A 14,303-nucleotide genomic window follows, 5' to 3' on the forward strand; every position below is an offset into this window, starting at 1 on the left:
CTCACAGGAAGTCACGACCAGGGGTGGTTCGTGACAGCCAAGCGAACCCTCTGGTTGAGCAGTTGTGCCGCTGCTTGAGACCCTTCTGTAAGGTCGCTATTTCAGTGATACTTCGGGCGAGTTCTTTCAGCGCTCGGGTCCTCAGATCAAGGCAAGCTCTGGTCCACTACTGCCCAGTGTGCGGGGAGCCAGAGGAGAGACCCCGCGCGCAGAACTGCGGGGTGGGGGACAGAGGGGACGGCGCTGAGACGGGGAGATGCTTCACTCGGCAACCAGCGAGCATCCACTGCGTGCAGGCACTGCGCTCCGGGCTGCGGGTGCAGCAGGGCGCGGACCGGGGCGGGCTTGGGGAGGGGGCGACGTGGGAGGAGACAAGGGCGGGCACCTGGCGTGGCGCGCGCCAGGCCCGCGGCGCACTCGCAGCTCTCTCGGCGCACGGCGGCGAAGGGGTCAAGCAGCGTGCAGCGCAGCACGCGCACCGCGTCGTCCAGGTGGGGCGCGAGCGCAGCGCCGCTCAGGCGCACGGCCAGGTGGAGCAGCTGCACGAGCGCCAGGCGCAGCTCCTCGCAGGCCTCGGGCGGCGGGCGGCGCGCGGGCTCGGGGCCGGCCAGGCGCGCGGCGAGAGCGGGCAGCAGGCGCGGGAGGGCGTCACGGGGCCGCGCGGCTCGCCGCAGGCCCAAGTCCAGCAGGTGCACGGCCAGCGCGCGGCAGCGCTCGGCCGGGTCGGCCAGGCAGCGCAGCAGGCGCGGCAGCAGCAGGCGCGCCCACGGGCCCTGGAAAGCGGCGGCTGCGGCGGCGGGGTCGCCGTCGGGCGCCTCGGGCCGCGCCGCCTCCAGGGCGCGCTGCAGCGCCTCCAGCGCGCGCCGCCGGCCCAGCTTGCTGTCGGCCTCCAGACCGGGCAGCAGGCGGCTCAGTACGCGGCTTAGCTCCGCCGCCTCGGCCGTCTCGGCGGCTCCCGCCGGGTCCGGGGACGCCGCGGCCTCGGTCGGCACCAGCGCCGCCATCTTCCCCGCGTTGCTAGTCACCAGGGGAGACCGGCGCTTTTACGACGGTCGCGGCGCGGATTACGGCGCGTTTTCCGGTCGGCTCCGAGAGTAACTTTATTGGCAGCTCGGAACACTGACAGGACACGGCCGGGGGGCGGGGCCGGGGCGGGGAGTCGGAGGGCTGAGGGGACGCGGGCCAGGCCGGGGGTCCTGGGCAGGTCTGGAGCCCGATATGATGGCCGCTGCGGACTTGTGTTCAGTGAGGCGTGGTGGTCGTGCCCTTTCGTGTCCTCAGGTGGCTACTGTGACCTTCACCTCTCCTGCATGCCCGGGTCGGACCAGTTCCGTCGGATACGGTGACGTGGAGAGGGCACCTGGTCTCTCTGGCTCGGGTCTTAGTCTAGTGGGTGACATGTTAATCAGCGTGCAGTTACCGTGGTCCTGAGGGATGAAGGCCAAGGAACTTGGCGTAGACTGGAAGGCTTCCTGGAGGAGGTGACAGCCCCAGCGTAATATAGGGGGTAAGTAAGCGTTAACTAGGTGAAGGGGGCGTGAAAGCGTTGCAGAGGGAGGGGACAGCATGGGCAAAGGCCTATGGTGGGAGTGGGACTGCTCAGTTGTGCCCCCCAAAGTTCACGTAGTGGAGTCCTGACCCCCCCCAGGACCTCAAAACATGACCTTACTTAGCAATAGGGCCATTCAGACTCATCAAGTTAAGAAGGGGTCATTAGGATGGGCCCTAATCCATATGACTGTGTCCTTGTAGAAAGGGGAAACTGGAGACAGACAAGCACACAGGGAGAACGATGTGAACATGGATGGCCATCTGCAAGCTCAGGAGAGCAGCCTGGAACAGACTCACTCCCTCAGCGGCTCTCGGGGGAAGCAGCCTCTGACACCATGATCTTGGACTTCTGGATTCCAGAACAGTGGGGAGATAAATTTGTGTTGTTTAAGCCTCCAGGTTTATGGTACTTGTTTGGGCAGCCCCAGGAACAAATACGGGGAGGGGGCCTGACACTGTTCCGGGAGATGAAGAAAAGTGCCCTGTGGCCAGAGCCCAGGGGCCCAGGGGGAGCAGGGTCCTCTGGGTGGCTCCACTGGGTCCCAGTGGGGGATGCAAGGGGGGATTTAAGGTGGGAGAGTTTCACGTAAGGGTTGTGTTTTCAGAAAACTGCTTTGGCCGTTGCAGAACCGGTCAGCAGGGAGCCAGGCAGTCGCCACGTGAGGCCGTTGCGAAGGCCGTGCTCTGGCTGAGATGAGCGAGTAAGCACTTAAGTGGGGGTGGTGGGCTTCCTGCCCCAGAAGGTGCTGCAGACTCACTTTCCCGGCTACTCCCCACGAAGTACAACTAAATGCCTTGCAGCTAGTTCAGCAGACAGTGGGGAAAGGCTCTGAGCTGGAAAGGAGGCGGGCTGACTGGGGACTCCAGCACTGGAGGAACAGCCATGGGATGGGTCCCTGGGTTTCTCTTTCTTGCTTACAGGTTCCTGGAACAGGCGCTAGAGGGGGCTGCAAGCCAGACGTGCCGACAGGCCACTCACGGAGTACATGGTCACTGCCTTGGCATCTGTTCTGTGTGGCCCTCTGCCTGCGGGGCCTTGAACTGACAGGAGCCCTCCCTCGAGTGCGTGCCCTAGGTGACAGCCCGCAGAGTCACCAGTAAACCGAAGTTCCTGATGTGACCCCCCCAACACCCTTGTGATAACCTCTCTCCTGTGGGCCCCGTAGATTAAACCCCTGTGAAGCTCACCAAAGCCCTGCTCCCTCTGGTTTGAGCTGACCTATCCAGCCTTAGCCCAGGAACCCCAAAGCACAGCCCTGTGGACCTAACACAGGTGTGTGCCCCGGGTCCTGCCTCCTGGGCACTGTGCCTGTACCTCCTCCAGGACCTGTGAGTCATAAGCTTCTCTGTTCCGCTATTTCTTGAGGTCTTTGTTGAACCAGCAGGCAGCCTGGCCACATGCCTTCTGACACTGCAGGCAGCACCCACAGGGATGGAGTGACGGCCAGGGCAGCACCAGGAGAATGGAGCAGACAGGAAGGGCATTGCAAGGGCCGGGAAAATAAAACTATCATTGGAACCACAGGCCATAAAAGTAGGCTGGAATTTACACACTAAACCTAAATGGGGCGACTTTCTGCTGAAATAGAAGATTAATTTTTTTTTTGATGTGGACCATTTTTTAAAGTTTTTATTGAATTTGTTACAATATTGCTTTTTTTTTTTATGTTTTGGTGTTTTGGCCGCAAGGCATGTGGGATCCTAGATCCCTGGCCAGGGATAGAACCTGCACCCCTTGCATTGGAAGGTGAAGTCTTAACCACTGGACCACCAGGGAAGTCCCTGAAATAGAAGATTTAAATAAAATCAGGTTTCTTCTAACACAATAACCAAAATGTCCAGTATACAGTAAAAAACCACTGGTCATACCGAGAACCAAGGAAAACCATTATTTGAACGTGAAAAGTGAACTGACGTGAACACCAAGATAAATCTTGGAATTATCTGACAAGGATTTTAAAGCAGTCATAAAAATGCTTTTAAAAATATTTATGAATTCTTTTGAAACAAATGAAAAATTAGAAAATCTCAGCAAAGAAGTAGAAGTTGTTAAAAAACCAAATGAAAATTACAGAACTGGAAAATACAATAACCAAATTAACGTTGTGTCCATCACCGGACACAGTGATCACTTCACCCCTGGATGGACATGATAATAAAGTGGAGATGACAGGAAAGAATCAGGAAACTCAAAAGGTAGAGCAATAGAATCTGCTCAGTCTAAGCAACAGACAGAAATAGACTGAAAAAGAAAAGTGCATGGAGCCTCAGATCCACAGGACAATCATTTTTATCACCAGAGTCCCAGAACAGGAGGGAGAATGTGGGCTGAAAAAGTGTTTGAAGAAATAATGGCTGAAAACTTCCCAAATTTGGTGAAAGACATAAACCCATAGATACAAGAAGCTAAGGAACCCCTATGTAGGATAAGCCTTCTAAAAATCCATACTAAGAAACATCATAATTAAATCTCTGAGGACTAAAAACAGAAAAAAAATGTAAAAACAGCCAGAGAGAAATGATGTGTTTCCTAGAGAGGAACGCCAGTGTGAATGACAGATTTCTTATCTGAAATCACAGCAGCGGGAAGGAAGTGGCATATTTTTTATATCTGATGGTTGAAGCAAAAACTATAATACTGGGACTTCCCTGGTGGTGCAGTGGTTAAGAATCTGCCTGCCAATGCAGGGAACACGGGTTCAATCTCTGGTCTGGGAAGACCCCACATGCCGCGGACCAACTAAGCCTGTGCACCATAACTACTGAGCCTGCACTCTAGAGCCCGTGTGCCACAACTACTGAGCCCAAGCGCCTAGAACCTGTGCTCCGCAACAAGAGAAGCCACCGCAATGAGAAGCCCACACACCACAACAAAGAGTAGACCCTGCTCGCTGCAACTAGAGAAAAGCCCGCATGCAGCAACAAAGACCCAATGCAGCCAAAAATAAATAAATAAATTTATATTAAAAAAAATTATAATACCGCTGAGCTCGGTGCACATGGGGGAAATATTTACAATAATTATATTTGAAAAGTGAGGACAGTAAAGGGAGGTTTCTACGCTGCGCTAGATTTGGTGAAACATCGGTACCAGTAAACTGATAATTACATACGTGCACGGGAGTGTGTAGAACAGCCACTAAAGAAAGTAAACAGTGATATACTCAATACGTTATAAAGTGGAATTCTAAAGGATATTCCAAGTATCCCACAATATGGCACGAGGAAACAAACACAAATAATAAAATGTCAAACTTAACCTCTAATTATCAATAGTTCAAATGTAAAGGGCCCATACACACCAGTTAGAAGACAAAGATTTGCAGAGGGAATAAAAAACCACGACCGAACTATATGTCATTTACCGTATGCTAAAACTCACTTCAAACGTAATGATGTGGGTAGGTTGAAAGAAAAAGGAAAAAGATATCATGTAGACATTCATTTATAAAAAGCACAATGACTAATAGCTAATTTCCCTTCAGAGCAAGGGAAATTTCTACAGAAAAAGAGGTCCATTGTATAAGAATAAAAGGATCAATCCACCAGGAAGATACATAGCAATCGCAAATGTTTATGACCCAAACAACAGACCTTCAAGATACACGAAGCAAACACTGGCAGAGCTGAAAGGAGAGAGACCAACCCCCAGTTACAGGTGAGGACCTCAGCACGCACTCTCCACAACTGCTGGAACTACTAGACATTCCACAAGGACACAGAACACCATCAACCAAAGGGATCAGTGGACGTTTACAGACCCTCCACCCAACAGAGCAGGATGCCCATTGTTCACAGGTGCCCAGGGACGTGCCAGGATAGACCGTATGCATAAGACAGACCTCAGCAAATGTAAAAGAAGTGAAGTCACAGCATGTTCTCTGACAAAAAATGGAATCAAACTAAAAGTCAGTAACAGACAATCTTCAAACATGGAAATTAACTCGGTTCTACTCAGAAACAGAGAGGAAGGAACTGTTGGTACATGCAAGACCTTGGATGCATCTCTAGGGGATTATGCTGAGTAAAAGAAGACAATCATAATAAGATAGCGATAGTGTGATTCCATGTGTATAACATGCGTGAGATAACAATTACAGAGATGGGGGACACATGAGTGGTCTCCAGGGGTTAGGGATGGGCTGGGTGCGACTACACGGGTGGCAGAAGGAGCCTTGTATAGTGATGGTGCTTGAGTGTCCTGATTGTGCTGGTGGCTACATGAGTACTTAGGGGGGATCTGACCTCTTGTCTCCTGTCCCCAGACATTCTTCCAGACTGAATAGAATAAACAGGGGCAGTAGAACAGGGGGACCAAGGAGAGAAAAGTCTTTATCTGAGCAACATGAAACAGGAACAAGAAGCTACGTAAAAGAAGCTACGTAAAAGTTTGATGATAGAAGCAGAAATGCCAATTTCTGGTTAGTGGACGTCCTAGAAAAAGGGATGATCAAAATGGGGCAGAGAAGCTATTCAAAGGGACAACCGAGACAAATCTGCCAGAGTTAAAAGTGAAAGATCTTCAGATTGAAGGAACTACACAGCACCAGTGAGGCACACGTATTGACATGTTGTGAAACTTAGGAATATCAAAGAAAAACAGGAGTTTGTAGGAGACTGCCAGAGAGAGAACAGGGTGCCTTCAAAGGGACAAGAGTCAAATTGATGTCAGATGTTTTTCTTTAGTTCCACAAATACCTTTGTTATTGCTTCCAGTGGCCCATTCAGGATAAAAAAAAAAAAAAAAAAATGTTGATTTGTTTTTCTCCAACAGGAAAATATACAGCCAAATCTGAACACAGTAAAGGAAAGGGAGTGATAGAGGTTAGAACAGAAATTAATGAAACGGTAAAACGAACATACAACAGAGATTATTAAAACCAAGAGTTTATTCTGTTTAAGGGCTAATAAAATCAGTAACCCGCCTGTCAGGACTGACAAGGAAAAAAAAAGTTCAAAAGCACAAATACCAACATAAGGAGGGTAAAAGTTTATCATGAAAGGTTCTAAACATTAAAAAGATACTAAAGTAATAATACTTCATGCCCAAAAAGTATAGAATAGAGGAAATCCTAGGAAAACATAATTTACTAAAACCTCCACTAGAAGAAATAGAAACTCAGAATAGTCTACTACCTATTAAAGAAGTTGAATTTATCATTTCAAGGCTTCCCACAATAAAGGCTATAATCACAGATGGCTTTACCAGCGAACACTTCAGAACACTTAATAAGGAAATAACTCCAACCGCCAAATTGCCTTCTGAAGCGCCTGTACCATTTCGCATTCCCGACAGTAATGAATGAGAGTGACTGTTGCTTCACATCCTTGCCAGCAATTGGTATTGTCAGGTTTTTTTAATGTTAGCTATTCTAATGGGTCTGTAGTGGCATCTCGTTTTATTTGCAATTCCTTATGGCGTATGATGTTGTGAATCTTTTCATATCCTTGTTTTCCATTTTATATCTTATTTAGTGAGATGTACGTTCAGATCTTTTGTCCATTTTTAATTGTATTTACTGTTGAGTTGTAAGATTTATATATTTTGATATGTCTTATCAGATACATGTTTTACTATTTTCTCTCACTCGGTGGCTGTTCATTTTCTTAACAGTAATTGGCAGAGCAGAAGTTTTAAATTTTAATAAAATTCAACTTAGTTTTTTTTTTTTTTTTTTTTAAAAAAGGAGGGCTTCCCTGGTGGCGCAGTGGTTGAGAATCTGCCTGCCAATGCAGGGCACACGGGTTCGAGCCCTGGTCTGGGAGGATCCCACATGCCGCGGAGCAACTGGGCCCGTGTGCCACAACTACTGAGCCTGCGCGTCTGGAGCCTATGCTCCACAACAAAAGAGGCCGCGATGGTGAGAGGCCTGCGCACCGCAATGAAGAGTGGCCCCCGCTTGCCACAACTAGAGAAAGCCCTCGCACAGAAACGAAGACCCAACACAGCCAAAAATAAATAAATAAATAAATTTAAAAAAAAAAAAAAAAAAAAAAGGAAGTAACTCCAATCTGAAAATAGGAAGAGAGAACATCTCCCAACTCATTTTTTGGAGCCGGTGTCACAACCTTGATCCCAAAAAGTGAGCGGGAAATTATGGAAAGGAATATTAGAGATCAACATTTTTCAACACAGATGCAAAAATACTAAACAAAATCTTAACAAATTAAATCTGGAAATAGGCACTTGAGAAAGGATAATACATTGAGACCAGATTGAGTTTATTCCAGGAATGCAAGTTAATTTTTTAACATTAAAAATTAATGTGATTTACCACATTTTTTAAAAAAATAAATAAATTTATTTATTTTTGGCGGCGTTGGGTCTTTGTTACTGCGCGCGGGCTTTCTCTAGTTGTGGCGAGCGGGGGCTACTCTTGGTTGCGGTGCATGGGCTTCTCACTGCGGTGGCTTCTCTTGTCGTGGAGCACAGGCTTTAGGCGTGCGGGCTTCAGTAGTTGTGGCTCGTGGGCTCAGTAGTTGTGGTTCGTGGGCTCTAGAGCACAGGCTCAGTAGCTGTGGCGCACAGGCTTAGTTGCTCCGTGGCATGTGGGATCTTCCCAGACCAGGGCTTGAACTTGTGTCCCCTGCATTGGCAGGCGGATTCTTAACCACTGCGCCACCAGGGAAGTCCAACCACATTTTTAAAAAAGGAGAAAAATGGTGTGATCATCTCAGTAGTTGCAGATAAAGCATTTGATGAGATTTGACGCCCATTTGTCATTTAAAATCTTAGCAAGTTACGACTAGAAGGGAGGTTCTCTAAGGCATGTGTGCCAAAATCCCACAGCCAAAAACCATGTTCCGTGTAGTTGTTTCCAAAGTAGCCCATTTTTCCCCAGCTCTGCACACATGGCCAGTCTTCTCCCGGTAAAGTGGAGCCCCAGCTGGCCTGTAACTCGCCGTGGCCGTCAGAGTGTGGCGGAGGAGGGCCCAGCTGCTTGTGCCTGGTGTGAAGGTCTGGCCACCAGCTCACCTGTTAGGATGGTTCTTATAAGAAACAAGCAGAAACTGACAGACGTTTGGGAGGATGTGGAGGAATCAGGACCCTTGAGCCCCGCTGGCGGGAATGTGCGGCCACCGTGGAAACAGTGTGGTGGTTCCTGAAAAAATTACACAGGATTAGCAAGTGATCTGGCAACTCCCCATCTGGATGTATGGCTGAAAGAAGGGGAAGCAAGGACTCTTGGGTTTGACACCCTCGTTCGCAGCAGCATATTCACAGCAGCTGAAAGGTGGAAGCACCCCACCTGCCCACGATGGGTGGGTGGATACACAACACACGAGGCATATATATGACCATCAGCCTTAAAACAGGAACGCGGAGCTGACACCTGCTACCGTGTGGATGAACCTTGACCACGTTAAGCACAGTGAGCGAAGCCAGCCACGAAAGGCCACGCGTTGTATGATCCCATGTCCATGAGGCACCTGGCTCAGTGGCCTGGGCTGGGAATTCTAGTTGCCAGAGGCTGTTCCGAGGTCAGGTTTGGGGCAGGTGGATGGATGGTGGAGTAAGAGGGGAAAAGCAAAACGTCTCTGTCCTTTCCCGGCCCACCTCCCGCCTCAGCCTCACCAGAGGAGGGGAAAGGCTTTAACTTTAAGTCAGGCTGGAGTTCTGATCATTTCATAGCTCTGGACCCTTACAATGACCGAGTTGACCCTGGGTTTATATCTTAACATGGCAGTAGAACTTTGAAATTCTCTACGTTTGAGCTAAAATGTTTAGGCAGGAGCAGAGAAGGAAACTCCTTCTCCGAATAGGTTTTAAAGACCCGGCCGAGGTAGGAAAAAGCAACTTCAGGTCTGTTCCAGGACCCCGTCGTTCAGTGTCCTGGTTACAGACGTTGTGAAGTGTGTCGTTTCACCAGCATAATAAACTGATGTAAGCACGTGTGCTTGGTTGGTCCATTCCTTCGCTGTCTCCTCCGGCCGGTTCTCGTGGGGCGCTCGGGGTCCCCGGCATCCGCGGTAGCTCCTCCTCCTCGCGGAGCCCGTGCTCGGTGCTCGGGGGCCGGGGTGGGGGGGTGGATCCGGGGAAGACACTCGTCAGGCACAGACGAAAGCATGATGGGGCCCTGGGGACGGGCGGCCCTCGCTGCCTGAGGTTGTCACCAGCTTTGTTTTCTGCAGACGTTGGGGGAGTCACCATAAACTCAGGACCTTACACCCCGAGTACCTCAGCGTCTGTGGGTCAGGAGTCCAGGCAGGGCTCAGCTGTGTCCCCTGAAGGTGGCCCCGGGTCCACCCAGAGGGCTGGGTCCTCTGCTGGGAGTGCCTTGGATGCGCCTGGGGGCCACCCGCCACACCCCCAAACCATCCCCGGATTAGATGCATTGACTGGTTCCTGCTGCCTCTCAGGAGCCTGCGGCCACGCCCCAGGCCGTGTCCCTCCCCTTCACCCCCGCTCTGGGCTCCCTGCTCTCCCGACCCCAGCTCCTCTCCCACTGCTCCGGGGAGGGATTAGCTCGCTCCCCCATGAGGGACGTGGCTGGAAGAGCTGTAATTGGCAGCGTTCCTGGTCACGGGACTTGACCGTGTGCCTCTTGCTCTGCTCCCATCCCCTGGTCCCCTCAGTCCCTGTCAGCTGGGGTTGAGAGCCACACCCACCTCGACGGGTGGGGAGATTCGATGGCTCTTCCAGGTAAAGCCCCCGGCCCGGCCCCACGCTGGTCAGGTGGCAGGGCCCACGTCAGCGCCGGGCGGGCGGGTGAGAACCCTCCTTTCCTCACCGCAGCAGATAGCTGTGTCTGTCTCCTTGCCCTGCAGAGTCTAAACAACAGGACACAGCATCCGTGCTCCCTGGGGCTCTCGGCACCGTGGCGGGGGCGATGGGGGGGACAGAAGCTCAGCAAATGGCCTCTGGCACACTTAGAATAGAGCTGCGGCTGCAGGGAGCCCTGGGCGGCACCCCAGGGCCCAACCTGGCCCTCAGGTGTGGGAGCCACAGGGAGGGTTCCCCGCAGAAGCAACGTCCCCGTTGAATCTTGCTGGGTGAACGGGACTTGGCAGAGCCAGGAGTTTGGGGCAGGGGAGAGGGGTGGTTGGAAAATAATGTGGTTTTGAAGTTGGACCTTTGCAAGACTTGGTGATTCGGGTTCCAGGGCTGAGGTGAGAACCTCAGGGCTGGGGCACGTGAAGCCCTTCTGCTGGCTGTGTTGGGGTGGGTCCTTCCCCGTGGGTGGAGGGGACACACAGACCAGCACGACTTGCTGGGACTTCTGAATGATGACACGATCACCATTGCATGTTTTCAGGACACCCGATAAACCGGGACTTGTCACCATCCAGCGGTGGTGACATCGACCTAGCTGTGTATGGCATCACTGGTCCACACGGTTTCCTGTCCCTGCTCCGTGAGGGGGATGCCTGCCGTCCCCACGTAAGGCCACTGGCCGCCGGTGGTCTAGTCAGTTTCCCTGACGGACCCTGTGCTCGCCGCCCCCCATCACGGAGGGAGAGGGCCGGGGGGATCGTGTCGCTCAGGGTGGAGCCACTTGGATCAGCTGCAAACAACCGCTGTGCCATCAATGCAGACATTTACTGGTTAACACAGCCTGGCCCAGACACAGGGCGAGGCCAGGCTTGCTCGAGGGTCCCTGGCTCCCCTCCTTGAAGCAGTGAGTGAGCTGGATGCGTTGGAAGCAGTTCCCTTCCACTCAGGCGACGCAGGGGGCAGGGGCCACAGGAGAGATGGGGGGGCTTGTCTGCAGGCTGGGCCACGGGTGGGGGACCTGGCCCCGCACTACCCCTTGAGGAAGGTGGGGAGGGAGTTCTTAGGGAGAGCCTGCCTGTAGCCCCCGGATGGCAGGGCCTCTGAAGTGGCTACCTGAGGAGCCTGGAAGGGTCTGCAGGGGACAGGCTGGTGGGAGCTGCCACCACGGTGGTGTGAGGATGGGGCTCGTCCAGCCACAGCTGAGAGAGGCCGAGGAACCAAGTTTCTGGTGGGCTTGGTGCACCCAGCCGACCGCCAGGCCCTGAACCTGGAGAGGTCCTTGTCTTGCAAGATGTGGTCCAGGGGTCTCCCCGCCAGGATGAGGCTATGTGTGTGTGTGGGGGGCTCGGGCTTAGAAGGCCATCCTCGGAGAGGGTCTCCCCCTCCCACGGAGCCGTGCAGGGGGAAGGTCCCTGCAGAGATCCCTGGAGCACCCCAGGAGAGTCCGAGAACAAAAGCCAGCCCTGGAGCATATGCCCCCCCCAAGTCCGTCAAGTGAAACCTGGCCCTCATTTTTTGTCATCCTCTTCACCAGGCCGCCCTGAGGAGCCAGCAGTACCTGGAGGGGGAGGAGGAGGGGCAGCAAGGGGGGAGAGGAGGTCTGAGCAATCCAGGCAGGCGGAGCTGAGAAACAGCCAAGGTTTAAATTAGTTGTGGAATAAAGTTTTGATTCAGTTGAGACTGGACTTCAGTTCCCGAAAAGGACTCTTGCAATAAGTGTGATGGGACAGGTGTGACTGTACCTGAGGTGGGGATGGGCCAGGAGGCACGCCGAGGGCAGGGGATGAGGAGGCAGGAAGGAGCTCCACGTCTGACCACCTGAGCACATCCTCTTCCTCTCGCTTCAAGCCGGCAGGAAGAAGCTGGGTCAGCCTCAGCCCTGCTGGGGTGCGTGTGGGGCAGCCGGCCACCCTGCAATGTGTCTTTGTGGATGGGGCAGTATGGGTGGGGGAGCAGAGGTCTTCCGCTTTAAAGGCCTGAGATCCCTACCCCATCTCCTGGTATTCAGACCGCTCCAGGTAAAGCGTTGGGGACCCCCCAACTGCCCGAGATGACGTTTCCACCACCACCCTGGCAGAATGGGAGCAAAACATGACTTTAGGCAACAGGAAAATAAGGGTGATTCCCTTTCCTGCAGGCCTGGGCTGGTGGATTAGGGGCTGTGCTGGCCTCTGACCTCCTGGAAGCCCATGGGTGGTGGGAAGAATTTAGGATGACCCTGTGATTTCCCCCTGGGGCATCTGGGTGAAGCTGGTGCCCTTAACCAAGAAAAGGAGTAGCCTAGACCTGCCTGGCCACCAGTGCAGGCCCTGTGACATGTAGATGTGACACCCCAGGTGTGAAGGTGGGGGAGGCCATCACCCCCAAGGCAGCACGTGGCTGCCACCAGCCAGGGCGGACAATCTGGGCAATCGCAGGGTCTCCAGTGGAGGGGGTGGAGGTGTGAGGGGGGAGCCTGGGGGGCGGTAGTAGTGGTCCCGGCCCAGCTGCGCAGCTTCACATGGATCTGTGGGTCTGTCTGTGCAGCGTGAGGCCTGTCAGCCTGAATGCCGAGGGGGCGGGGGAGGGGGGGAGGAAGGGAAGAGGAGGAGAAAGAGAGGGAGGAGGGGGAAAGAGGGAGGGGGACGGGGTAGGCTGCCGGTGAGGGCAATCTGGGGGGGAGGGGAGAGGTGGGTCCTGGGGATGTGGGCGATAGACGGGGTGGGGGGCGGGAGTGAGATGGGGCGGGGAGGGGGCGAGCGGGGAGTGGGGGGAGGCCGGGAGCGCGGTCGGCGGGAAGGGGGCGGCGGGGCGGGGGGGGGGACCGGCGCGGCGCGGGGGCGGGCGGAGGGCGGCGCCGCTGCAGTGCGGGACCCGCTCGCCCGCCGTCCCCGCGCCCGCGCGTCCCCGCGCAGCCGCCTCCGGCCTCCGGCACCGCGCATCCAGGTACGCGGGCCTGGGGAGGGGTCTGTTCCGGAAACCCCCGCCGGCCGGGAGGCCCCAGGAAGTTTGGCCTTCGGGGAGCCCCCGCCCCCTTGGCCGGCCCGGGGCCGAGGCGCAGCGGTGGTCGGGGGGCTGGGGGCCGGGGTCGCCGGGCTGCGTGCGCGGCGCTGGCGGGCGGGCCGGGTTCCGGGCCGTCATTGTGACCTGGCCGAGCGCGGGCCGAACGCGCGGCGCTGCCATTGTTCGCCGGGTTCATCTTCGCAGGAGGCCCGTCCGCGGGGCTTCGTTTGTTTTCGTTTCCCTTTCTTTTCCTGTGGAGCCTGTAAGAGCTCCCCCCGTCCCCCCCCGCCATCTCCCCGGGAGCTCGCGGAGGGCGCTCCAGGCACACACTGTCCTCCAAAGGGGGAGGGATGGACGCAAGTGAGACCCCATAACCGCCTGGGCTGCACACGCAGGGCCCCGCTTCCCCGTCGTCAGGTTTCTCAGCCGCGCCCGGAACCTGGCGGATCCCCCTCCATCCCCGCGAGCATCTGTTTAGAGGTGAGATTTGCCCCCCAGGGTGAGAGGCCTTTGCCAGCAGCAGAATAAAACGCCTGGCGTGTCACCAGGTCACGTCGGTCATCAGATAAACTTTACGGTGCGTGTAAGACGCGTGTTCACAGGCCGCGGGAGTCCTGCCCCTCCGAGGCCGGCAGGACTCGCGTTTTCCTCCGCAGGAAGCGGGCAGCGGGTCGCCATGGCCTCGCCATCGGCTCAGCAGCTGGAGGAGGACGACGGCCTGAGGGGCTGCGAGCTCTACGTGCAGAAGCACAGCGTCCAGCAGGTGCTCAAGGACTGCATCGTGCAGCTCTGCATCTCCAAGCCCGAGCGCCCCATGAGGTTCCTCCGGGAGCACTTCGAGAAGCTGGAGAAGGTCAGTGGCTCCGGCACCTGGTCCTCCCCCCGCCGCCCCCCCCCCCAGCCTGTGCAGGTGTGTGTGTGTGGCGCCGAAGCCCCGTCGGCCCTCCCCTCCGCTACCTGCGTGCTCAGGAGGGGGCGGGGCGCCCGCGGGACGGCCTCCTGCGGTTCTTTGCGGGGAGGTGGGCAGGGAGGCCACGGTGGCTTCATTCCCGCC

General features: G+C 54.9%; 2 protein-coding genes and 1 long non-coding RNA gene across 15 annotated transcripts in view; 2 read left to right on the plus strand and 1 right to left on the minus strand.

The window, feature by feature from the left end:
* DNAAF5 (dynein axonemal assembly factor 5) overlaps positions 1 to 1,085 on the minus strand; it is a 39,424-nt gene extending 38,339 nt beyond the window's left edge. Inside the window, exon 1 of one of the 3 annotated variants that reach the window (XM_082360061.1) lies at positions 386 to 1,085. In XM_082360061.1, the coding sequence (XP_082216187.1) occupies positions 386 to 1,004 (619 nt within the window). In that variant the 5' untranslated portion in view covers positions 1,005 to 1,085. The remainder of the gene's footprint in view (positions 1 to 385) is intronic. The other 2 variants (XM_082360060.1, XM_082360059.1) reach the window with 2 other exon arrangements.
* LOC309613344 lies at positions 395 to 7,226 on the plus strand. Of its 4 annotated transcripts, none has more exons than XR_014235666.1 (3): positions 395 to 491; positions 1,282 to 1,507; positions 1,753 to 1,944. It is a non-coding gene; the product is annotated as an uncharacterized lncRNA (long non-coding RNA). The 4 variants fall into 4 exon arrangements; XR_014235667.1 differs by lacking the exon at positions 395 to 491 and adding an exon at positions 2,473 to 7,226 and having other exon boundaries at positions 1,142 to 1,507; positions 1,753 to 2,252; XR_014235668.1 differs by lacking the exon at positions 395 to 491 and adding an exon at positions 2,179 to 7,226 and having other exon boundaries at positions 1,146 to 1,507; positions 1,753 to 1,957.
* Positions 7,227 to 13,094: 5,868 nt separating this feature from the next.
* The window catches only part of PRKAR1B (protein kinase cAMP-dependent type I regulatory subunit beta), an 85,734-nt gene continuing 84,525 nt past the window's right edge, over positions 13,095 to 14,303 (plus strand). For 7 of the 8 annotated variants that reach the window (XR_014235662.1, XR_014235663.1, XR_014235664.1 and 4 more), the window contains exons 1-2: positions 13,095 to 13,192; positions 13,906 to 14,102. Coding sequence is in view for 4 of the 8 variants with exons in the window: in XM_082360062.1 (XP_082216188.1) it covers positions 13,926 to 14,102 (177 nt within the window). In the remaining 4 variants the exon portion in view is untranslated. Of the gene's footprint in view, positions 13,193 to 13,285; positions 13,730 to 13,905; positions 14,103 to 14,303 lie in introns of those variants that run through there. The other variant, XM_082360063.1, reaches the window with a different exon arrangement.

Source organism: Balaenoptera borealis (genome assembly GCF_965194805.1).
Source record: "Balaenoptera borealis genome assembly, chromosome: 16".
In the NCBI taxonomy this organism is placed as follows: Eukaryota; Metazoa; Chordata; class Mammalia; order Artiodactyla; family Balaenopteridae; genus Balaenoptera; species Balaenoptera borealis.